The sequence below is a fragment of the Brachyistius frenatus genome, unplaced genomic scaffold, assembly GCF_029030835.1.
Source record: "Brachyistius frenatus isolate BFR_SWC_R1_liver_20210118 unplaced genomic scaffold, ASM2903083v1 Contig_10, whole genome shotgun sequence".
In the NCBI taxonomy this organism is placed as follows: domain Eukaryota; kingdom Metazoa; phylum Chordata; class Actinopteri; family Embiotocidae; genus Brachyistius; species Brachyistius frenatus.
Window position 1 is genome coordinate 2,188,771 of NW_027210609.1, and position 16,386 is coordinate 2,205,156.

Consider the following 16,386-nt stretch of genomic DNA (forward strand, 5'->3'; position numbering starts at 1 on the left):
TAGTAAACTGGTAGTTGCTTTAAAAAAAAAAAAAAAAAAAAAAACATGAAACAGACTGGGTGGAGCTGAGAGAAACACAATGAGTGGCAGGACAGGATGTAGTTGATAACTGTTGGACTAGGCACAGATGAATGGGCCACAGACAAGCTTGGAGTTACCACCAGAGTTTGGAGAAGAACTACCTGTTTATGCATGTTCTTGTTTGCATGGTTGAGTGTGTGTTTCTAGGAAATGTCTGTAATTAATAAGGATGAGTTGAACTTTAAATTAAACAATGTCACCAGCCTGCAGTGGTGCACACAGGCGGATGAAATGAAGGACTAAAATGACAAGAGATGACGTGCAAAGAGGGTGCACTACAATACTGGAAGACTGTTAAGCTAAAGGAGGAGAAAAGGGAGGAAAATGTGCTCATAAGGAGAGGAGGGGTAAAAAAGAGGGGCTGGCTGCTGCTGGTAGGTCCAGCCTGCAGAAGGAGGTTGGCTTTGGAAATGGCTGATGCAGGCGGTCTCAACAGGCAATGAGGACTTTATGTCAGGAGCAGGAAATGAGGTTTCTGTTGTGACTAAAAGGAAGGTTTCTATGGCAATGCAGAGAGCCGTGTGCACAGAGAATTTGTTGGGAGTGGTGGGGGCTAAGTGAGAGTTGAATTTCAAAGAAAGCAGCCTCTCCTCCATCTCATCTCCCACCGGCACCACCCTTCTGCTTTGCCACAGCGCCCTTTTATCTCTGATAATCTGTTTTCATAGCCACACAGGGGGATAATCTTGAGCAAACCAAGTCACTGGTCGATCAGTCATAAATGTTTACAGAGTAGCAGTTTCACTTCTGAAAATTGCTGCTGTCAAAACCTCACTGTAAAAAAGCAACCTTTAACAGACAAGCTAATTAAAACCACTGAACTCAAGATGATTAACATATTGACCTAAATGTGTCTCTTACTTGTTTAGAAAGGGTACACTTCTGTCAAATTACCCCCTTCCCTTTGTCTAGCCTATAATAATAAAAAAACAAGTATGATGACATCACTGTGACCTTTGAAACCTAAATATAGTAAGAAGCTTTGTTAATTGTTCCATTGAGCTGTTGGTAAAAATATGTTTCTTAAAATAAGTTCCCCATCCTGATTTAATTTTTTGTATGTAAGAAGTTAGCTATCAATACAAATGGGTAGCAGACTGCAGAAACAAGAACTCAAGTTAACTGGTTGTGAGGTACATGAACAAATAACTTTAATGATCATTTGCATGCGATATATTCCCCCCCCCACCCCCCCACCCCGCAAAAACATATTCAATAACCTGGTTAGAATGTTGTTGTTGTTGTTTTTTTTTTTTTTTCATCAAATGACCTCTACACATAAAAATATAAACAATTTTCATTTCAAAAGTTTTACGACCGGAGACAAGATGTCTCTGACCTCACTGCAAGTTCAGTCCTCAATTTTCCACATCACACTTGTGTAAGCTGCTAGTTGTAATCACCAGTTTTGATTTAACCTAAAATTCTAAGATTTTAGGTGTGTGCAGAAAAACTTTACACCTTCAGCAGCATGAATTTGAAAAATTGCCTTCTAGTGTCTAATCACACATTTTTCTGCACATTGAAGCATCCGAGAGAAATACAACTGACCAAAACCTAATTTAGTGGAGGGGAACTTTAAATAATGACAGTGATTTTATGAAAGAAGTCTGGATAACTGAGTGCGATTCACCAAAATACCTCTGTAAATAATCATAATTATTCCACAAACAGAAACATGTTAAAAAAAACCAGTGTGCACACTGAAACCCTAAAAGCTCCTCACCTCCTTTTTGGGAACAAAATCAATGTCTCAGCATGCCAATTAAAATTACAAAAGGTTCTGCTGCCCCCAACCTTTATATTTGAGCATAGCAGCGAGCACCATGTACTGAAGCTCTGCCAGTGAGGGAGAATTGTACTGGGACCAGACGGTATTCAAAGCCAGATGGCAGGTCACACATCAAAAGGACAGCTGGTTACCAGAGTCTTAATAGCTCCAAACCTAATTAGTCCCAACTAAACAAATCACACCAGGCCATGCCAATGATTCTTCATAAAAGGTGACATATGTATAACATAATTAAGCTTTAAATGCTTACATATGCAAGCTGCAACAGTCGAGTTGATTCCATCAGCGGTCATGGCCTCCACTGATCTTTATTACAGTACATAACGAGGGTCCCATTTTTAATATGTGCATATTAAAAACACTGATCAGGTCAATGTGTCAGATTAGTGCGTCTTCCAGGGAGCGCTGTCTGCCATTGAACTGCTGGCTGATCTTTGAGGCTTTTGTTGCCGCCTGTTGGGCAGAACTCTCTTTCTGCAGGACCTACAATCATATCCAGAGAGTCAGATCAACAAAATAGAAAAAAAATGATCAGCACATAAACAATGAAAAATCACTTTAGGGGAGAACTGAATCTGTTTATTGCACTGACCCCCTTCATGATTCTTTTACGAAGTTCCCCCTGTGAAAGTGGCCGTTGTTCCTCATCCGTAACTGGAGACTCTTCGGCATCATACTCCAAACTGATGAGTCCAACCCAACACAGACATCAACCTTATGCGCTTAAAGGCATGCACAGCTTTTATTACAAACAAGTAGATTTCAGAATTGACAGATAAAAACCTGACCTGTTGACTGCAGGTTGGATATTGATATTCTGCTGAAGTAGCTCCGGATTCTGACCCAAAAGGAATTTGGCCAAGTCTTTTGGATTGTAGTCCCTTTCCAGATCCTGTAAGAGTTAAAAGTCTATAAACACATAATAGCCTACTAAAGGGCACAAATGGAAGAAAACACATATCAGGAATATTTGGAAAGCAAAAGTCCGATGAATCACAAGTTGATAGATTACTTTAGAATTGAGGAAAGCCTGTATAGTAAGCAGCTCATTGGTCTTCTGTTCCACCAGACCCAGGTAGGACATTATGTTGTTCTCGGTGATCCCTGTAGAGGAGCCCAGCATGTCCTCTATCACTGACCGGTCACACTCCGTTATAGAGAAGATACTGTTTACTCCTGTGAAATGAAGAAAACCAAGAGTCGGATTACCTGTTGTCCGTGTTTTCAAACTGTTGTTTGCGGATCTGTCATTTTCTTCTCTTATAAAAAAAAATGTCTTTCTTGTTACTAATGTATTTCAAATTATACCAATGTAAATATGCCTTCATTATATACTACTGCTCATTCTTCGTATGGGTTGAATATGTATACAATTCAACCCAGCCTGTAGACTTCACATTTTTACCTTCTGTGCTGAAAGACTACAGGTTATGCTATCAATGTAACGGAATTAATTTTTTAGAACTATACTAATTGCACACTTGATTGAACAGTAATTGGAAATTGTACATCTTTAAAATAAATAATTGCTAAACCTTTTTTAATCTCATCCAGGATTTTGTTTATGATGTTGGCTTGGTTTTCATAATCCTCTCCTTGAGATTCAGTTTCCTTTTGCTGCTCTTCAATGTCTCTCAGCAAAGAGCGATGATCTTGCTCCAGTTGCACACCTTTAAGTCGAAACTGCTCCATCTCTTCTTGGATCTACAGAATTACACATAAAGATAATAAATAAACAGATAAACATACAAAAAAGGACATAAACTGACAATCCTTCTCCTCACTTTGCTTTCCCTCTGCCAACTGCTCCCAAAATGCCTTCTTTGCTTTAATTTAATTCATTAAAGGAAGCCTGGCCTGTTAGTGAATTGTGACTAGTGTGACCAAGGCAATCAGATGATTACACTGTGTAGGAGTATGATAAAAAAAAAAAAAAAAAGTTAAAGTGAAGTAAAAACAAACTCACCTGGGTAATTTGATCCCTCAGTGCCTCAGCCTCATTGTTTTGCTCATTAACAAAATTAAAGAGTGCAAAGTTCCGGTCTTCAGCTACAGAATGAAACAGCAAAAAAAAAAAAAGAAGCAGTGAGATACATTTAAATCTTCAACACCTTATCTTCTTAACTGGAACTGATTCTCCTCATTATTATCATAATAGAACCCTGAATGTATTCAGTTTTAGTGCTTCTTAATGTAGACAAATATAAACAAAAGTAAAATGACTGCTATGAGTTTTTTGAACATATCAAATAAAAGAAATGGCTGTAATTGTCTAAAAATAAAATAAAAAAAATATAAAGGAATTACCCTGGATGAACCTGGTGACCAGCAGGTCCAGGTTGTGATCCCCTGTCACAGTCTGAATCCTCTCAAACACCTCTTCTAGAGCGTCCAGCGACGCTTCTCCTGAATCCAGCTTCTTCTGCTCCTTCAGCTCGGACACTGGGCAGAAACAAAACCCATCACAATTGTGTCAGTATGAACAAAACTGTATAACAGTCACCTCCATCGTCAGGTCATTGAAAGCTGCTGCTCCAACTGCTGTTATCGTTTTCATGTGTGTCATTTGCATGTTCCTTTTTAGTCTGACTGCTCACAAACTTAAATCCATAACAACAAATCTGTATAAGAGTCTTTTTATGTAGATTTTTCCTTTTGCAGTACTGCAAATTTGTAGTTTCTATTACAGCGTTGAAGGACACACTGGCAGCACTGACTGTACTTTCACACTTAGGTTGGTTTCTAAGCCAATGACAACGTTAACAATTTTCTGTGATGGTTTTATTGATTTAATTAGTAGTTATACAACATTGCCTTAAGCTTCTGTCTGACTGTTTTCTTCTGTAAAATCCTAAATAATTGTTAGCTAGCCTGGTCAGTTGTGAAGTTGTGCTGTGTTATGTCAGCTATGATTTGACTATCTTTTCGCCTTTAGTTGCTGCAGCATTGTGCACTTTTTAATTATCAGGTCATTAATGTGCTGTAAGGCAGAAATTGAAGAATATATACCAGTTGGTGTAATTAGTGTTCATCCGAGTTTCTCTAAGGGTAAAACTAATCCTAGAACAGACACTGCGAGAATTGTATGTTTGCCAATATACAGTTCACCAAGGACAATATATTCAGAAGATGATTTTCTAAATATTCACAATGAAATGACATCTGTACTTTTGTTTTTGCTCAGTGTCCAGTTAGGAAGAAGGAAATACCCCCTTAACTCAAAACGGCAGGATGTCAAACTTTGTCCAATTCATTTTCTTGAGACATATGAGCTACATGTAGACTGGATAGAAAGTGCTCAAGAGACACACAGTTCAGTGCTGTTGGAGTCAGCGCCTGAGCACTTGTAAAGCATAACATGTAAATAATGATTAAATCATCATCACTGATAGTACTGAAAACATCTTTGTCATTATGTGATTATTCATACTCCAAAACAGTAATATCAGCTCCTATACAATGGCTGCCTCTTACGTTGTCTGGGTTCCATCTCGTGGACGTCGTCCTGCCCGCTCCTCTCGTTGCACTTAGTGTTCATGAACTCTTTGAGGATACACTCATGTGCAATAACCCTTTCCAGTTCCTTCATCTCCGCGTTGTACTGGGCCAGGTCCTTCACTGCCTTCTCCCGCATCATCATCATCTTAGACTGAGCCTCCACCCTAATGAACAGATTACAAATATAAGATGCATATCACACATGTTCCACGTTACACAACTCTTTCAAACCTCACCTTGCATCGTAAGCAGCAGTGGAAATGCTGATAACTTCCCCTATCTTCTTACGGCCTTCCTGCAGTTCCTGCAACACAAGTGTTGGTGCAGACACTTATTTTTAAATGACAAGTGCTATTCAAGTGTAAAATCTGAATAAATAACAGGCGGGCTACATAATAAGAAAGCGAATCAGAAAAGCTAAACTTTGTCTCTTAATCATCTATGATGTGACCTCTGACCTTGTTCAGCCTGTTGTGTAGTTGCTGAAAACGAACACGCTCAATTTGAAGAGTCTGTAACTCCTCTCTCAGGTGGCTGTTTTTAGTCAACTGCTCATTGAAGCGAGTCGAGGCCTAGACATGAAACAATGATAATAAAATGTAATATAAAGAGAAGACAGGTACTTTTAAAATAATGTACTATTGATTGACAAACAATATGACAGTAACAAAATATTTAGAGATCCTCTGTTGTCTGGGTATTTTGTTGAAATGACTTTCATGACTCACTTTGTCCAGTTTGTATTCCAAAGTGCGTATTGCCTTCTGAGTCTGCCGCACCTCAGACTTTTGTGTGTCATTAATACCGACAAATCCTTTTCTCAGCTCTGCCAGCTTTGCTTCCATGCTGGAGATCTGCCCACATCACAGATGCGTAACATAAAAACATAGAAAATGGTTTGTGTGACCAACTTTAAATGTGAAATGAAACGAGAATGTATTATATAGGCTTAAAAGGACTTATTGAACCTTATTCTGTAGCTCTCGTTGACATTGCTTCTCACTTTGCAGCTCCTCCTCCAGTATGTCTCTCTGCTCGAGTAGAACCTGAAGACTCTGAGTGTCCTCACTGTCCTGAAGCTGGCGGGACAAGCTCTTACATGCACTGAGGTTTCGATGGAGCTCCTCCTGCTCTTTCAGCAGCTTCTCTATCTCCTCCCTTCATCCACATCACACACACAGAGTTAATCAGATTAATTGAACACACACACTGTTGAATGTGTTATAGGTGCAGCGCTTATTCACTGTTGTTTGCGGATCTGCTCCCGGGCCTGGATTTTGTAGGCCTGCTGATCTCCTTCCATGATCCTGAACTGTCTCTGAAGTTTGGCCATCTCAGATTCTGCTTAAACAATATATGTATGTTATAGCTGTTTCAATCATGTAACTGGCAAAATAACTGTACTGAGAGAGCATCGACATCAAATAGTTAACAGAGAAACATTACCTACCAGTACCATCAATGTCTATCTCACTATTGTCTGTACGTGCACTCGTGGACGTTCTTCCTTGAGGCATGGTTACAACGGGTTTCACAGGATCAAAGTGTTGCTGTGTACAGAAAATAGTGGACTTTTATCAAATATCATTCCGCTGACCATTAAGTTAATTAAAACAGCTAGTTTCATATTAAATTTTTGAAACTAGAGTGAAAACCCAAAATTCAACCAAACAATTTAAAATTACATTGGTTCACGTGACAAAAAGCTACATAGATTTGTCTTTTCATCCTTAAAATTTACTTGAAAAATATACAAAAATACAGTTTTGATTTGAGATTGTTGCATTTGTTTTATAATACATCCTATAAAACAGCAAAGTATGCCCCCATTTGTTTTTAAACCTGTGTATGTTATTACTCAAACTTTGATATTATAAATCTAGCTTTAAGATCATGTCACAAAAAATAAAAAAATAATAATAATCCTACAAGCATTACCATATGCTAAAACACAAATTCACCCATATTTCATGACATCTGTTATGAAAAACTTGAAATATTTAGTTTGGTTATTGGTTAGCTAACCTATGAAGGGTATGTCAAAAATAGTCTTTTTCCATTTAGAACAAGGAAATGATCTCACCAGCTGTTAAGTTTGAAGAGTAAAAAAACAATAACCTCTTTCAGGACAGAGAGCAGCCAGCAGCCTCCTGAGTTGTTAGTAACCGTTGCTAAGTGAGGGGACAAGTAGTCCCTGCGCGTGGCCTTTCAGGCAGCAGGCTGCGGGACTCCATTGTGTCCAATATCAAATAGGACGTAATAATGCAAGCAAATTATAGACAAAAATAAAATCAATGTGGAAATAATTTAATTCAATGAATGTTATTTAAACTTTCTTATACCAACTATTCTGAGTTCAATAGGTACCACTTTAAATGGGAAAATGTTGAAAAAGTAGCGAATCCCCTTCATAGGTTTAACAAGGAGGAGGACCCGAAGGCATAATATAACAGGTGGAAACAGAAGACGAGCCAGGCATAACAGACTCTAAGTAACAAATGAAAACTCAAGTGGCCGCCTAAAAGCCTAAATAAATAAATTTAAAAACAAAAAAGAAGGCAATCATAAGAAAGTAGGCAACTCAATGGGAACTCATAAGGAAGAACAAACAAATGAAAGACACTGTGGAGGAGATGAATAAAGGTGGAACAAATCAAGGTGGAGCAGGCAATCACAATGGGAGGAACACAATTTACGATTTACATTTACATATATACGCTACTATAGCTATTAATTAACTAATTTAATTTAACTCAAAGGTATTTTTCCACATAAGCAACTGTAGGTGATAGCATACATTGTAAGCATAGTAGTTCATATCTACATTCTTTTGACAGCTAGTGGCTTGGTATTAATAATACCAAAATAAACACACCTGTTGTACCCTATATTGTGGCTAGATTAGGCAACCAGCTGTAGGAATCATTGCTTCAAGATCCTGAAATGTCTATCCACAGTGACCTGGACCTTGTTAAAGCGCTTGTTTGTTAGTGCTGCGTTGTGTTTAGTGAAGAGTCTGGAGGCTGTTTCTACACATTACAAAGTTTCAATCACCTTTTCATAGTTGCCACAGTGCTTACATGTCCAGTGTCCAGTTTCCAGCAAAAAAATCAAAACAATTATAACACACATACCAACCCACAGTGGCAAAAACCTTGTCTTTCCGGGTCAAAAACATGACATTTGTGGTCTTCCTATACCTGAGGTTTAGATATTAGTACAGCGGCACCAAGTGTACACACAGTGAATAACAATTAAATTCTGGTTGTTCTAGCAACGCATTTGACTCCTACACCAGCAGTTGAAATTAGCCCCATCTTTACCAGCTAAGTGATGCAACCAGAGTAAATACAAGTTTTAACACTTCTGGGAGGGTTGTGAGAGATCCAGGGGAAAACAAGGAATCAAACTCAAGGGACACAATGCTTTAGGGTTTTTGGTGTCTGTGGAAGAAAAAATTATTTCATTTAAGCACTAAAAACAGAATCAAACATGTCATTATAAACTATGCAATAACTGAATTTAATTAGATCGTGAATTAATATCCAATGCAACGCACATAATACAGGAGTCAAAAAGAATGAAAAAACAAAACAAAAAAAAGCAAGAGGGCAGAATATATAGCCTCTTCAGTAGATTGATTGTTTGCTTGAGCGATTGATTGATTGATTGATTGATTGATTGATTGATTGATTGATTGATTGATTGCAGCTGAGATGGGATGTTCCTTTCAGGTGTGTTTGATTTCTCCTCCACCTGGAAAGCAGTCAGGTGACTTAATGGTGGGGGCTTGTGACACAAATATGCATACATTATTGTGAAGGAGACCCTTATGTATGACCAGTAAGTTTGTTTTTGGTTACTTTGAGGGTGTTATGATGCCTATGCACCTTAACTGAAGTAGCATATTGAATGTATGTCTTGTATGTTTTAGTATTTCTACACAATTTATACTTGAGTCAAAAATCTGAGTACTTCCTCCACCACTGCTCCTCAGTATATAGCTTCACTTAGAGCAAAAAAAAAAAATAAAAAAAAAAAAAAATCTGTTTACATATTTAGACATCATAATGAGCAATAATCAACAATTATGTTACATGGTCCATTTTACTTGTATAAAGAGTATCTTTATATGCCATACTTTAAGCATCCTTTTTTTGCGGTAAACTTTCCTTTGCTTGAAATATTTTAAGTTCTATGCTTTAATATTGCTTTTAATATCCTTATTTTACAGTATTTCTTTCCCCCACTAATGGAATTTCTAAAGATAAATAAAAAAATCTGTAACTTGCTTCCACAGACGCTAGGAGCAAATACAACAACAACAACAACAAAAAATCTTACAGTATTTCTAATTGCATCATTTGTCAATTAGTTAATGTAGTTAACAATACTAATACAACTAATACAAGAAAGATAATTTTACAGTATATTGTAGACTATTACACACAAACATTCCTTGTTATTATGCAAAGATGCACATGGGTGCATTTTTTTTATTTTATGATCATTACACTGTGTCCACAAAGTTACATTGTAGGAGTCCCTGTTTATTGCTCTGACTGTGACTGTGACTCTGACTGTGGCTCTTCCTGAGCTGGTGTTGGTGGGACGCCCTCTAAGAAGGTACAGAAGTGCTCTGGTGTATTGAAGTCAGGTCTCCTTATCAGGAAGTAGCATTTTGGAAGGTAGTAGGCTGTCACCAGTCCCAAGTTGCTTGCCAGGGTGAAAAAAATGTAGACAATGGCTCTATTCTTGGTGTTCAAGCCGATGAAGATTGGAATAAAGATCACCCAAATCACACAGTAGATCAAGGTAGAAAAGGTGATGTCCCTGGCAAGGTTATACTGATGGAGAGGCTTCACGGCCATGAAGGTGCACATGAATGATACAAGGGCCATTGCACCATTGAGACCTTGCATTAAGGAAAATCCCTCCAAAGGTATCACTGGACATGCCAGGAATGCCCTCAAAAAGTTTATTTTCATATTTGCCTTATATTCAGACAGCGAGGGTCCATTTTGAACAAACCAGCCACAGAGACCAGCTTGCACAGCACAGCAGACCAGCATAAACAGACAGCTTCCAGGGCCTCTTAATACATGCAGTTGAGCAGCAGCCATCTCTGGGAACTCTGTCACGTAGAAAATCTGTTTGAACAAAAGAGTTTGCAGCCTGATTACAATGAGCTCTTTTTATTTTGTCTGAAACATATTTGGTCTAAATTGAGTAATAACTTGTATGTGGCTTTTGGATATCTTTGTTTATTATATCAAATTATTATTCTACAGTTTCTCTAAAAACAACCCTGCTAAACTCACGAGAATATCAAGTGACAACTTACTTCGAACATAGTCACAGCTAGCTTTAGCTAAAAATAAAGCTAAGTTGAGCTATTGACTTAGGCTACTTCTATTATCTATAAGTAAAAATAATTTTTGGTGAATGACATTTTGGTTGTTTGGTTTGTTAATCCACATAAATAACAAACAAAAAAAAGGTAGCAGACAAATGAAGACGACTGAGTTAAACTCCTTCTAATGCTGAGCATGTTTCAGTAGCTGGCATCTTTAGACTTCAGTCTAGTGTAATTTTGGTGGGTAACTTTCTTTAAATCACACAATTAAATGTATTAAACTGTGAATTAATGTTTAATGTTTCAATTCAAAAACAGTAGTACTCAGATAGATATAAACTTTTTAGTTTGAATTCCTATCTCATGCCAATCATCTGGCCCATTCTGCAAGGGTCTGCAAGTTTTTGCAGCACAATGCACACAAAAGTGTGGCCTAATAGAAAATAAATGAATTTATTCAGATGAACTTACAGTCATAAAATTAGAGAATTGCAACCTTTCCATCTGTTTTACAGCAACTCAACTAGCCTGAAAACGTAAAGTCCATCTCTCCCAACGTAACTGCTTCTGCAGTTACTACACTGTAGGAAAGTATTTTAGCTTCCATTTCTCACCTGTAGTGATATAGACATGATAATGGAGAGGGCAGCAGTTTGGAAAATGGATGTGAGAGGCAGCTGAAGACGACACACCACATCCCCTGGCTGCCCCAGGAAGAGAAATAGACTGAAACAGGCTCCCATCAGGCTGAGTAAAGCCACAAAACTCAGGGGTCCCCCCGAGGCCGTTACTAGTGGGGTCCCTCGGTGCATCAGGAACACAACACCCATCGAGCCCTGGCATACCAGCAGCAGCACCCCTACCAGTATCATTTGCAGGGCCACAGATATATCCTGGGACAACACGTCAAAGGTGGGATCAGTGCAATTAGTGCTGCGGATCAAGGACCACTGATGTTCAGGACACTCAGTACACTGGATGTCCTCTAAAAGTCAGAAAGCAAAAGAGGGCATATGGATTAGCAAGTATGGCATTTATAAATCAAATTGGGGCTGTATGTTGCATCGGGGAAGTAGGATTTGTTGCTGTGTTGCAAAGAGTTAGATGAGAAGATGAATACCATCCTCTTGTCCATGTATTAAATCTGGAGCTACAGCCACCAGTTGGTTATCCTATCTTAGCATAAAGACTGGAAGCAGGACACAGCTGGCCTGGCTCCCTCTGAAAGTAACACAGCGCCTACCAGGACCTCTAGAAAACCACTGCTTTAGGTTTTAACAGGGGCTTTGTGTGGATTACTTCTTGGTTGCATGCAGTGACTTCCTGCAGTCTTTGTTGATTGCCTGCCAACCTCATGATGATTATAAGACTCTGGGAAGTTACTGCATCCTGCCAATAGAGTTCCACAAATATCATTGTACAACTACAGGTTGTTTTCACACTTCGTTTATTTCACAGATTGAACAATGTGTCGATCGGTGAGGTTGCCTGGCAGGTAGATTTTGTCACATTAGGACAGAGACAGGCTCACTGTTCCTCTCTGTTTCCAGTCTTAATGCATTAACTGTTGGCTGTAGCCTTATACATAAAAAAAAATATCTTGGAATGAAAGCTAATATATCTCAAAATATTGCACTATTCATTGAGTTAAGGTTTACAGGGTTGCACAGGGAGATGAGTGAACAACCACATTACCTTCTTTTGCCTGGTAGGTCCCTGGCAAACAGTTGATACAATCAAAACAGCAGGAATGGAAGCCTTTGACTCTGCGGACCTGGCCTGTCCCACAGGCTGCTGAGCAGGTGGACTGAGGGACCTGCAAAAGTTATTGTTAAAAATATTATTCCAGAAACCCAAACTGAATACTGATTAGACTGAATTTGATCATACAGCATGTTGATATCAATTCTCTATTGAAATACTCAAATTACCTCTGAGTTTGCGGTGTGCCATGTGAAGAGGGACTTGTTGAGAGACAGTTGTCTAAAAAAGGTTCCAACCTTTGTGAAGTCTACACCTGATGGTTCTTTCCATTCCCACTTAATCACATTGTATCCTATGTTTGGGTCGCCATTACTGTCAAACTCCAAATGTATGCCATTTATGTCAACAGAAGTATTCTTTAAAACCTTCAATAGCTGCAGAAGAAGATTTTATTTATTATTTCATGAACTTCATTCCAAACTGAATTTAGTCTCCTACTGTGTACTGACACAAAACAAAAGAAAATCACCTTCCAGGGATAGATTTTGGTTTCTGGTCCCCAGTTACAGGATGTTGTACTGCACTCCAGCAGGTTATGCAGTGCCTGCGCTGCACAGTAGACGGCAGCATACACACTGAAAGCAGTTCGCTGCACTGCGGGGTCCTCAACCAAGCTCAAATTAGCAGGTGACAAGTTCCAACATTGTGGGCAGGGATTGTTTGGATTGCCAGGCGGTTGTACTTGAGGGGATGTGTTTGCCCTCTCCTCACTCAGTTTGCTGAAGAGTTCCTGCACATAGGCAGTGAGCAGATTCAAGTTCTGTATGTTGTCAGTGAATCCAATGATTGTACCGACTGTTGCGATGTTGGGAAGAGAAGTCACTCGATTGTTGATGGCCCAACTTGTGCTGCCAATCCACACACCAGTTAAATTCTGCCTGATAACCTGGAAAAGATTATATTGGATGACTGTACTGAACTAATCTCCCCACAGATTGCATTAATTCTGTGATTCACTAACCTCTTTAAAAAAGGTCTCAGCAGGCTCTGGGAGAGAAAACACCACGACCACTTGGACATTGGCTGCTTTGATATTCTTAATAATGGTTTGTATTGCTGGTCCGGGGTCAGTGTATACTGGAATCAAGCCCTGATAGGCCACACATATAGACATATTTTCTGCTCTTTTGGAGAACTGGTGCACACCTTGTTGTCCATACTCCTCTTCACTACCCACCACCGCCACCCAGTTCCATTCAAACTCCTTCATTAGAAGTGCTATGGCATCCACTTGCCATTTGTCGCTGGGCACCGTACGGAAGAATGATGGGTAGAGAACATTGTCACTGAATTTGTCACTGGTGGCACCAAAGCTGATCTGAAGTAAGAAAAGTCACATCATGTCACATCTGAATTAAAACAGAACACTGACTCAACTCAGCCTCAGCGATTACTGATACACTACACCTAATATGAATTTAGTAGAAGTTGCATTGCAAGTGGTCTTCTGTATAATTATGAGAAATTTAATAACATAAAATAATTGAACAACTGACAATAATGAAGGAATGCAATAATATTCTGTTCACAAATGTTTACTTTCAAGATTTACTTTTACATAACTATTTTTTGTAAATATGGTAAATGGTCTGCACTTGTATAAGCGCTTCATCACCTTATCGGTCTCAACTACTAATGAGACTGAGCTGCCATGCAAGGTGCTCGCCATCAGGAGTACATTCACACACATTCACACACCAATGGTATGCAATCGGGAGACACTTGGGGTTCAGTGTCTTGCTCAAGGACACTTAAGCATGTGGACAATATTAGGGGACAACCCCCTCTACCATCTGAGCCACAGCATCCCCTGAATAGAAAGGGATCAAGTGTGGATCAAAATCTTCAGAGACTGCTCCATTTATGCACAAACGGTGTGCAACACCATTCTAAGCATGAAGCAGGGGAAGCTATGGACTTTGTGAGTAAGTTTCCCAAATTTTATGGCTTGATTAAAAGCAGAACCTACATTTTTGTAAACAGGTATGTCTACGATTTCCCCATAGACATGAACAGAGGGCAAATCGTTTTATTTCAAACTCAGGAAATCTGCCACAGAGACCCTTGAAGTGCTTCAGACAGTCTACAGCAAGGAAGCAACGAGACGGGCGATGTGTTCTGAGTTAGATTTGGGTTTCACAGGAGGAGAACCATACTGTTCATGCATCAGGAAAGAAACGCAACAGGTTTTCTTTGACATTCATGGGGTTGTCTACCGCAAATTCTTCCCCCATGCAGGGTCAGAATGTCAACACTGAGTTTACTGTGATAATCTGAGGCCTCTGAGAAAATATATTCTGTGCGACCGACCTGAACTGTGGTACAATGGCATTTGAGTTGAAAACGCTCAAGTTTCTGGCCAGCAACGAAACAATCGTTGTTCCCCATCAGCCCTTCCAGCCAAATTTGGCTTCCTGTGACTTCCTTCTCTTCCCAAGAAATTTTAGACAAAGCTGGATCTGTGCTCTCTGCTCAACTTTCAATATAGAGAAATCGCCGATGTGCCCAAACTACTACTCACAAAAACTTACCAAACTCAGGTGCTGCTGTTGATCAAGCAACAAAACCTAAGAATGCTTACTTACGAGGGTTATAGCCTCCACCTGCTTCGTGCATGTCATTTTGCATACAAAAAGAGCAGTCTTTGAACTTTTCGATGCACCCTTATAATGTCAGATCTGCTAAGCAAGAGAAGATATGCTGCATTGCTAGATGTATTTGTAACCACACCTGCGGCATCATAAAGAATCCCAGGAGTTTCCCAATGACTGACACCATCTCCGAGCTGTAGGGGCCAATCACGACTGATATGCTGGTCTCATAATCGGTGTAATTACACCTCACAGATAGCGCTCTGTTTGATTTCGCAGTGAGGAAGGAGATGGTAGGCTTCATGACAACGGAAGATTGTCTGCACGTGTCATAGATTTCATAACCTAACTTTATGCCAGGTAGCATAACTTGGTTTCCGTTAATCTCATCCACTGCATATTTCATCACTAAAGCAAGACCCAGTTGATATTCATTTAATCTGTATGAATCCCGGCAGAAAAAAAAACAAAGCAGAAGGCTGGTTAGTCAGGTTAAGCATACACATTGGTGCAGAATCTCAGATATTAAGGTAAATATTGCCAAAAAGTATAATTATACATAATCCATTACCTTTCACATCTGATGCTGTTGGGCTCATACCTCAGGCTGAGGTTGCTGGTGAGCTGGTTAAGATTGAACAGCCCTCCAAGCATAATGTCCCCAGACAAACTGAGGATGCTGGTAGAAATGTTGTGGAACCATTCAGGTGAACTCACACTGCAGCTCAGTCTAAACAGGCTGCACACAAGAAGCACAGTCAAACGTGAAGTCATGATGCAGATACGCTGGAGACTGAAGCCGGAGTAACGAGAACAGGGTGAATATGTGTCACTACATCATCAAATGACGTGTATGCAAACTCAAGGGCCAAAGCCCTCCCTTATCTGGCCACCTGAAGGTTCACTAAAGCAACAGGAAATCCTATGAAATGATCCTTGCAATATTGACCAACATTTACATTTGTGGTATGAATGGACAACCTCTTACCTTTTATTATGATGAAAAATGTTTTCTTACTATTAAAAGAGAATAATATTTGTAGTATTATTTGCACTGTAGTGTTTTATGTGATTTTGTTTGAATTGATAAAGCCTTAATTCTTGATGGTGGCATCCTATTTAATAACTTTAAGGCAGTTGATGTGAGAAAGAGGGACTACTTTGCACCTTGTGTGAGTGTGTGTGGGTTTCTGTGTGTCCTGGTGCAGGTGGTGTTCATCTTTCCGGAGTATTTTCCTGACATTTGCTTGTGGTTTGAACTTTGATTCTCATTATTTCAACTATCTGTCAGGAGATGAGCACAT

At 39.3% G+C, this 16,386-nt stretch overlaps 2 protein-coding genes across 2 annotated transcripts; both read right to left on the minus strand.

Annotated features, from left to right (window-relative positions):
* Positions 1-1,531: 1,531 nt before the first annotated feature.
* Positions 1,532-7,491, minus strand: odad1 (outer dynein arm docking complex subunit 1). The gene is made up of 15 exons (XM_069690586.1): positions 7,455-7,491; positions 6,822-6,921; positions 6,616-6,712; positions 6,340-6,529; positions 6,100-6,225; positions 5,830-5,943; positions 5,608-5,675; positions 5,348-5,535; positions 4,181-4,315; positions 3,840-3,922; positions 3,409-3,577; positions 2,886-3,049; positions 2,662-2,765; positions 2,466-2,556; positions 1,532-2,356 (listed from the first exon to the last, which is right to left on the minus strand). The coding sequence occupies exons 2-15, from the start codon at positions 6,886-6,888 to the stop codon at positions 2,252-2,254; spliced, it is 1,701 nt and encodes a 566-aa protein (XP_069546687.1). The 5' UTR covers positions 6,889-6,921; positions 7,455-7,491; the 3' UTR covers positions 1,532-2,251.
* Positions 7,492-9,921: 2,430 nt separating this feature from the next.
* On the minus strand, positions 9,922-15,856 carry tas1r3 (taste receptor, type 1, member 3). The gene is made up of 8 exons (XM_069690587.1): positions 15,654-15,856; positions 15,222-15,522; positions 13,453-13,809; positions 12,961-13,377; positions 12,659-12,865; positions 12,423-12,543; positions 11,342-11,712; positions 9,922-10,521 (listed from the first exon to the last, which is right to left on the minus strand). The coding sequence occupies exons 1-8, from the start codon at positions 15,854-15,856 to the stop codon at positions 9,922-9,924; spliced, it is 2,577 nt and encodes an 858-aa protein (XP_069546688.1).
* Between the last annotated feature and the right edge of the window lie 530 nt (positions 15,857-16,386).

Coding starts and splice junctions, on each gene's coding strand:
- odad1 (XM_069690586.1), bottom strand. CDS start 6,888: ATGCCTCAAGGAAGAACGTCCACGAGTGCACGTACAGACAATAGTGAG. Junction 5,536..5,607: donor ACTGCTGCTTACGATGCAAG/GTGAGGTTTGAA, acceptor TCTGTTCATTAG/GGTGGAGGCTCAGTCTAAGA. Junction 2,766..2,885: donor AGGCTTTCCTCAATTCTAAA/GTAATCTATCAA, acceptor TAACTCTTACAG/GATCTGGAAAGGGACTACAA.
- tas1r3 (XM_069690587.1), bottom strand. CDS start 15,856: ATGACTTCACGTTTGACTGTGCTTCTTGTGTGCAGCCTGTTTAGACTG. Junction 12,544..12,658: donor GGCACACCGCAAACTCAGAG/GTAATTTGAGTA, acceptor TAACTTTTGCAG/GTCCCTCAGTCCACCTGCTC. Junction 10,522..11,341: donor TCATGTCTATATCACTACAG/GTGAGAAATGGA, acceptor TTGTTCAAACAG/ATTTTCTACGTGACAGAGTT.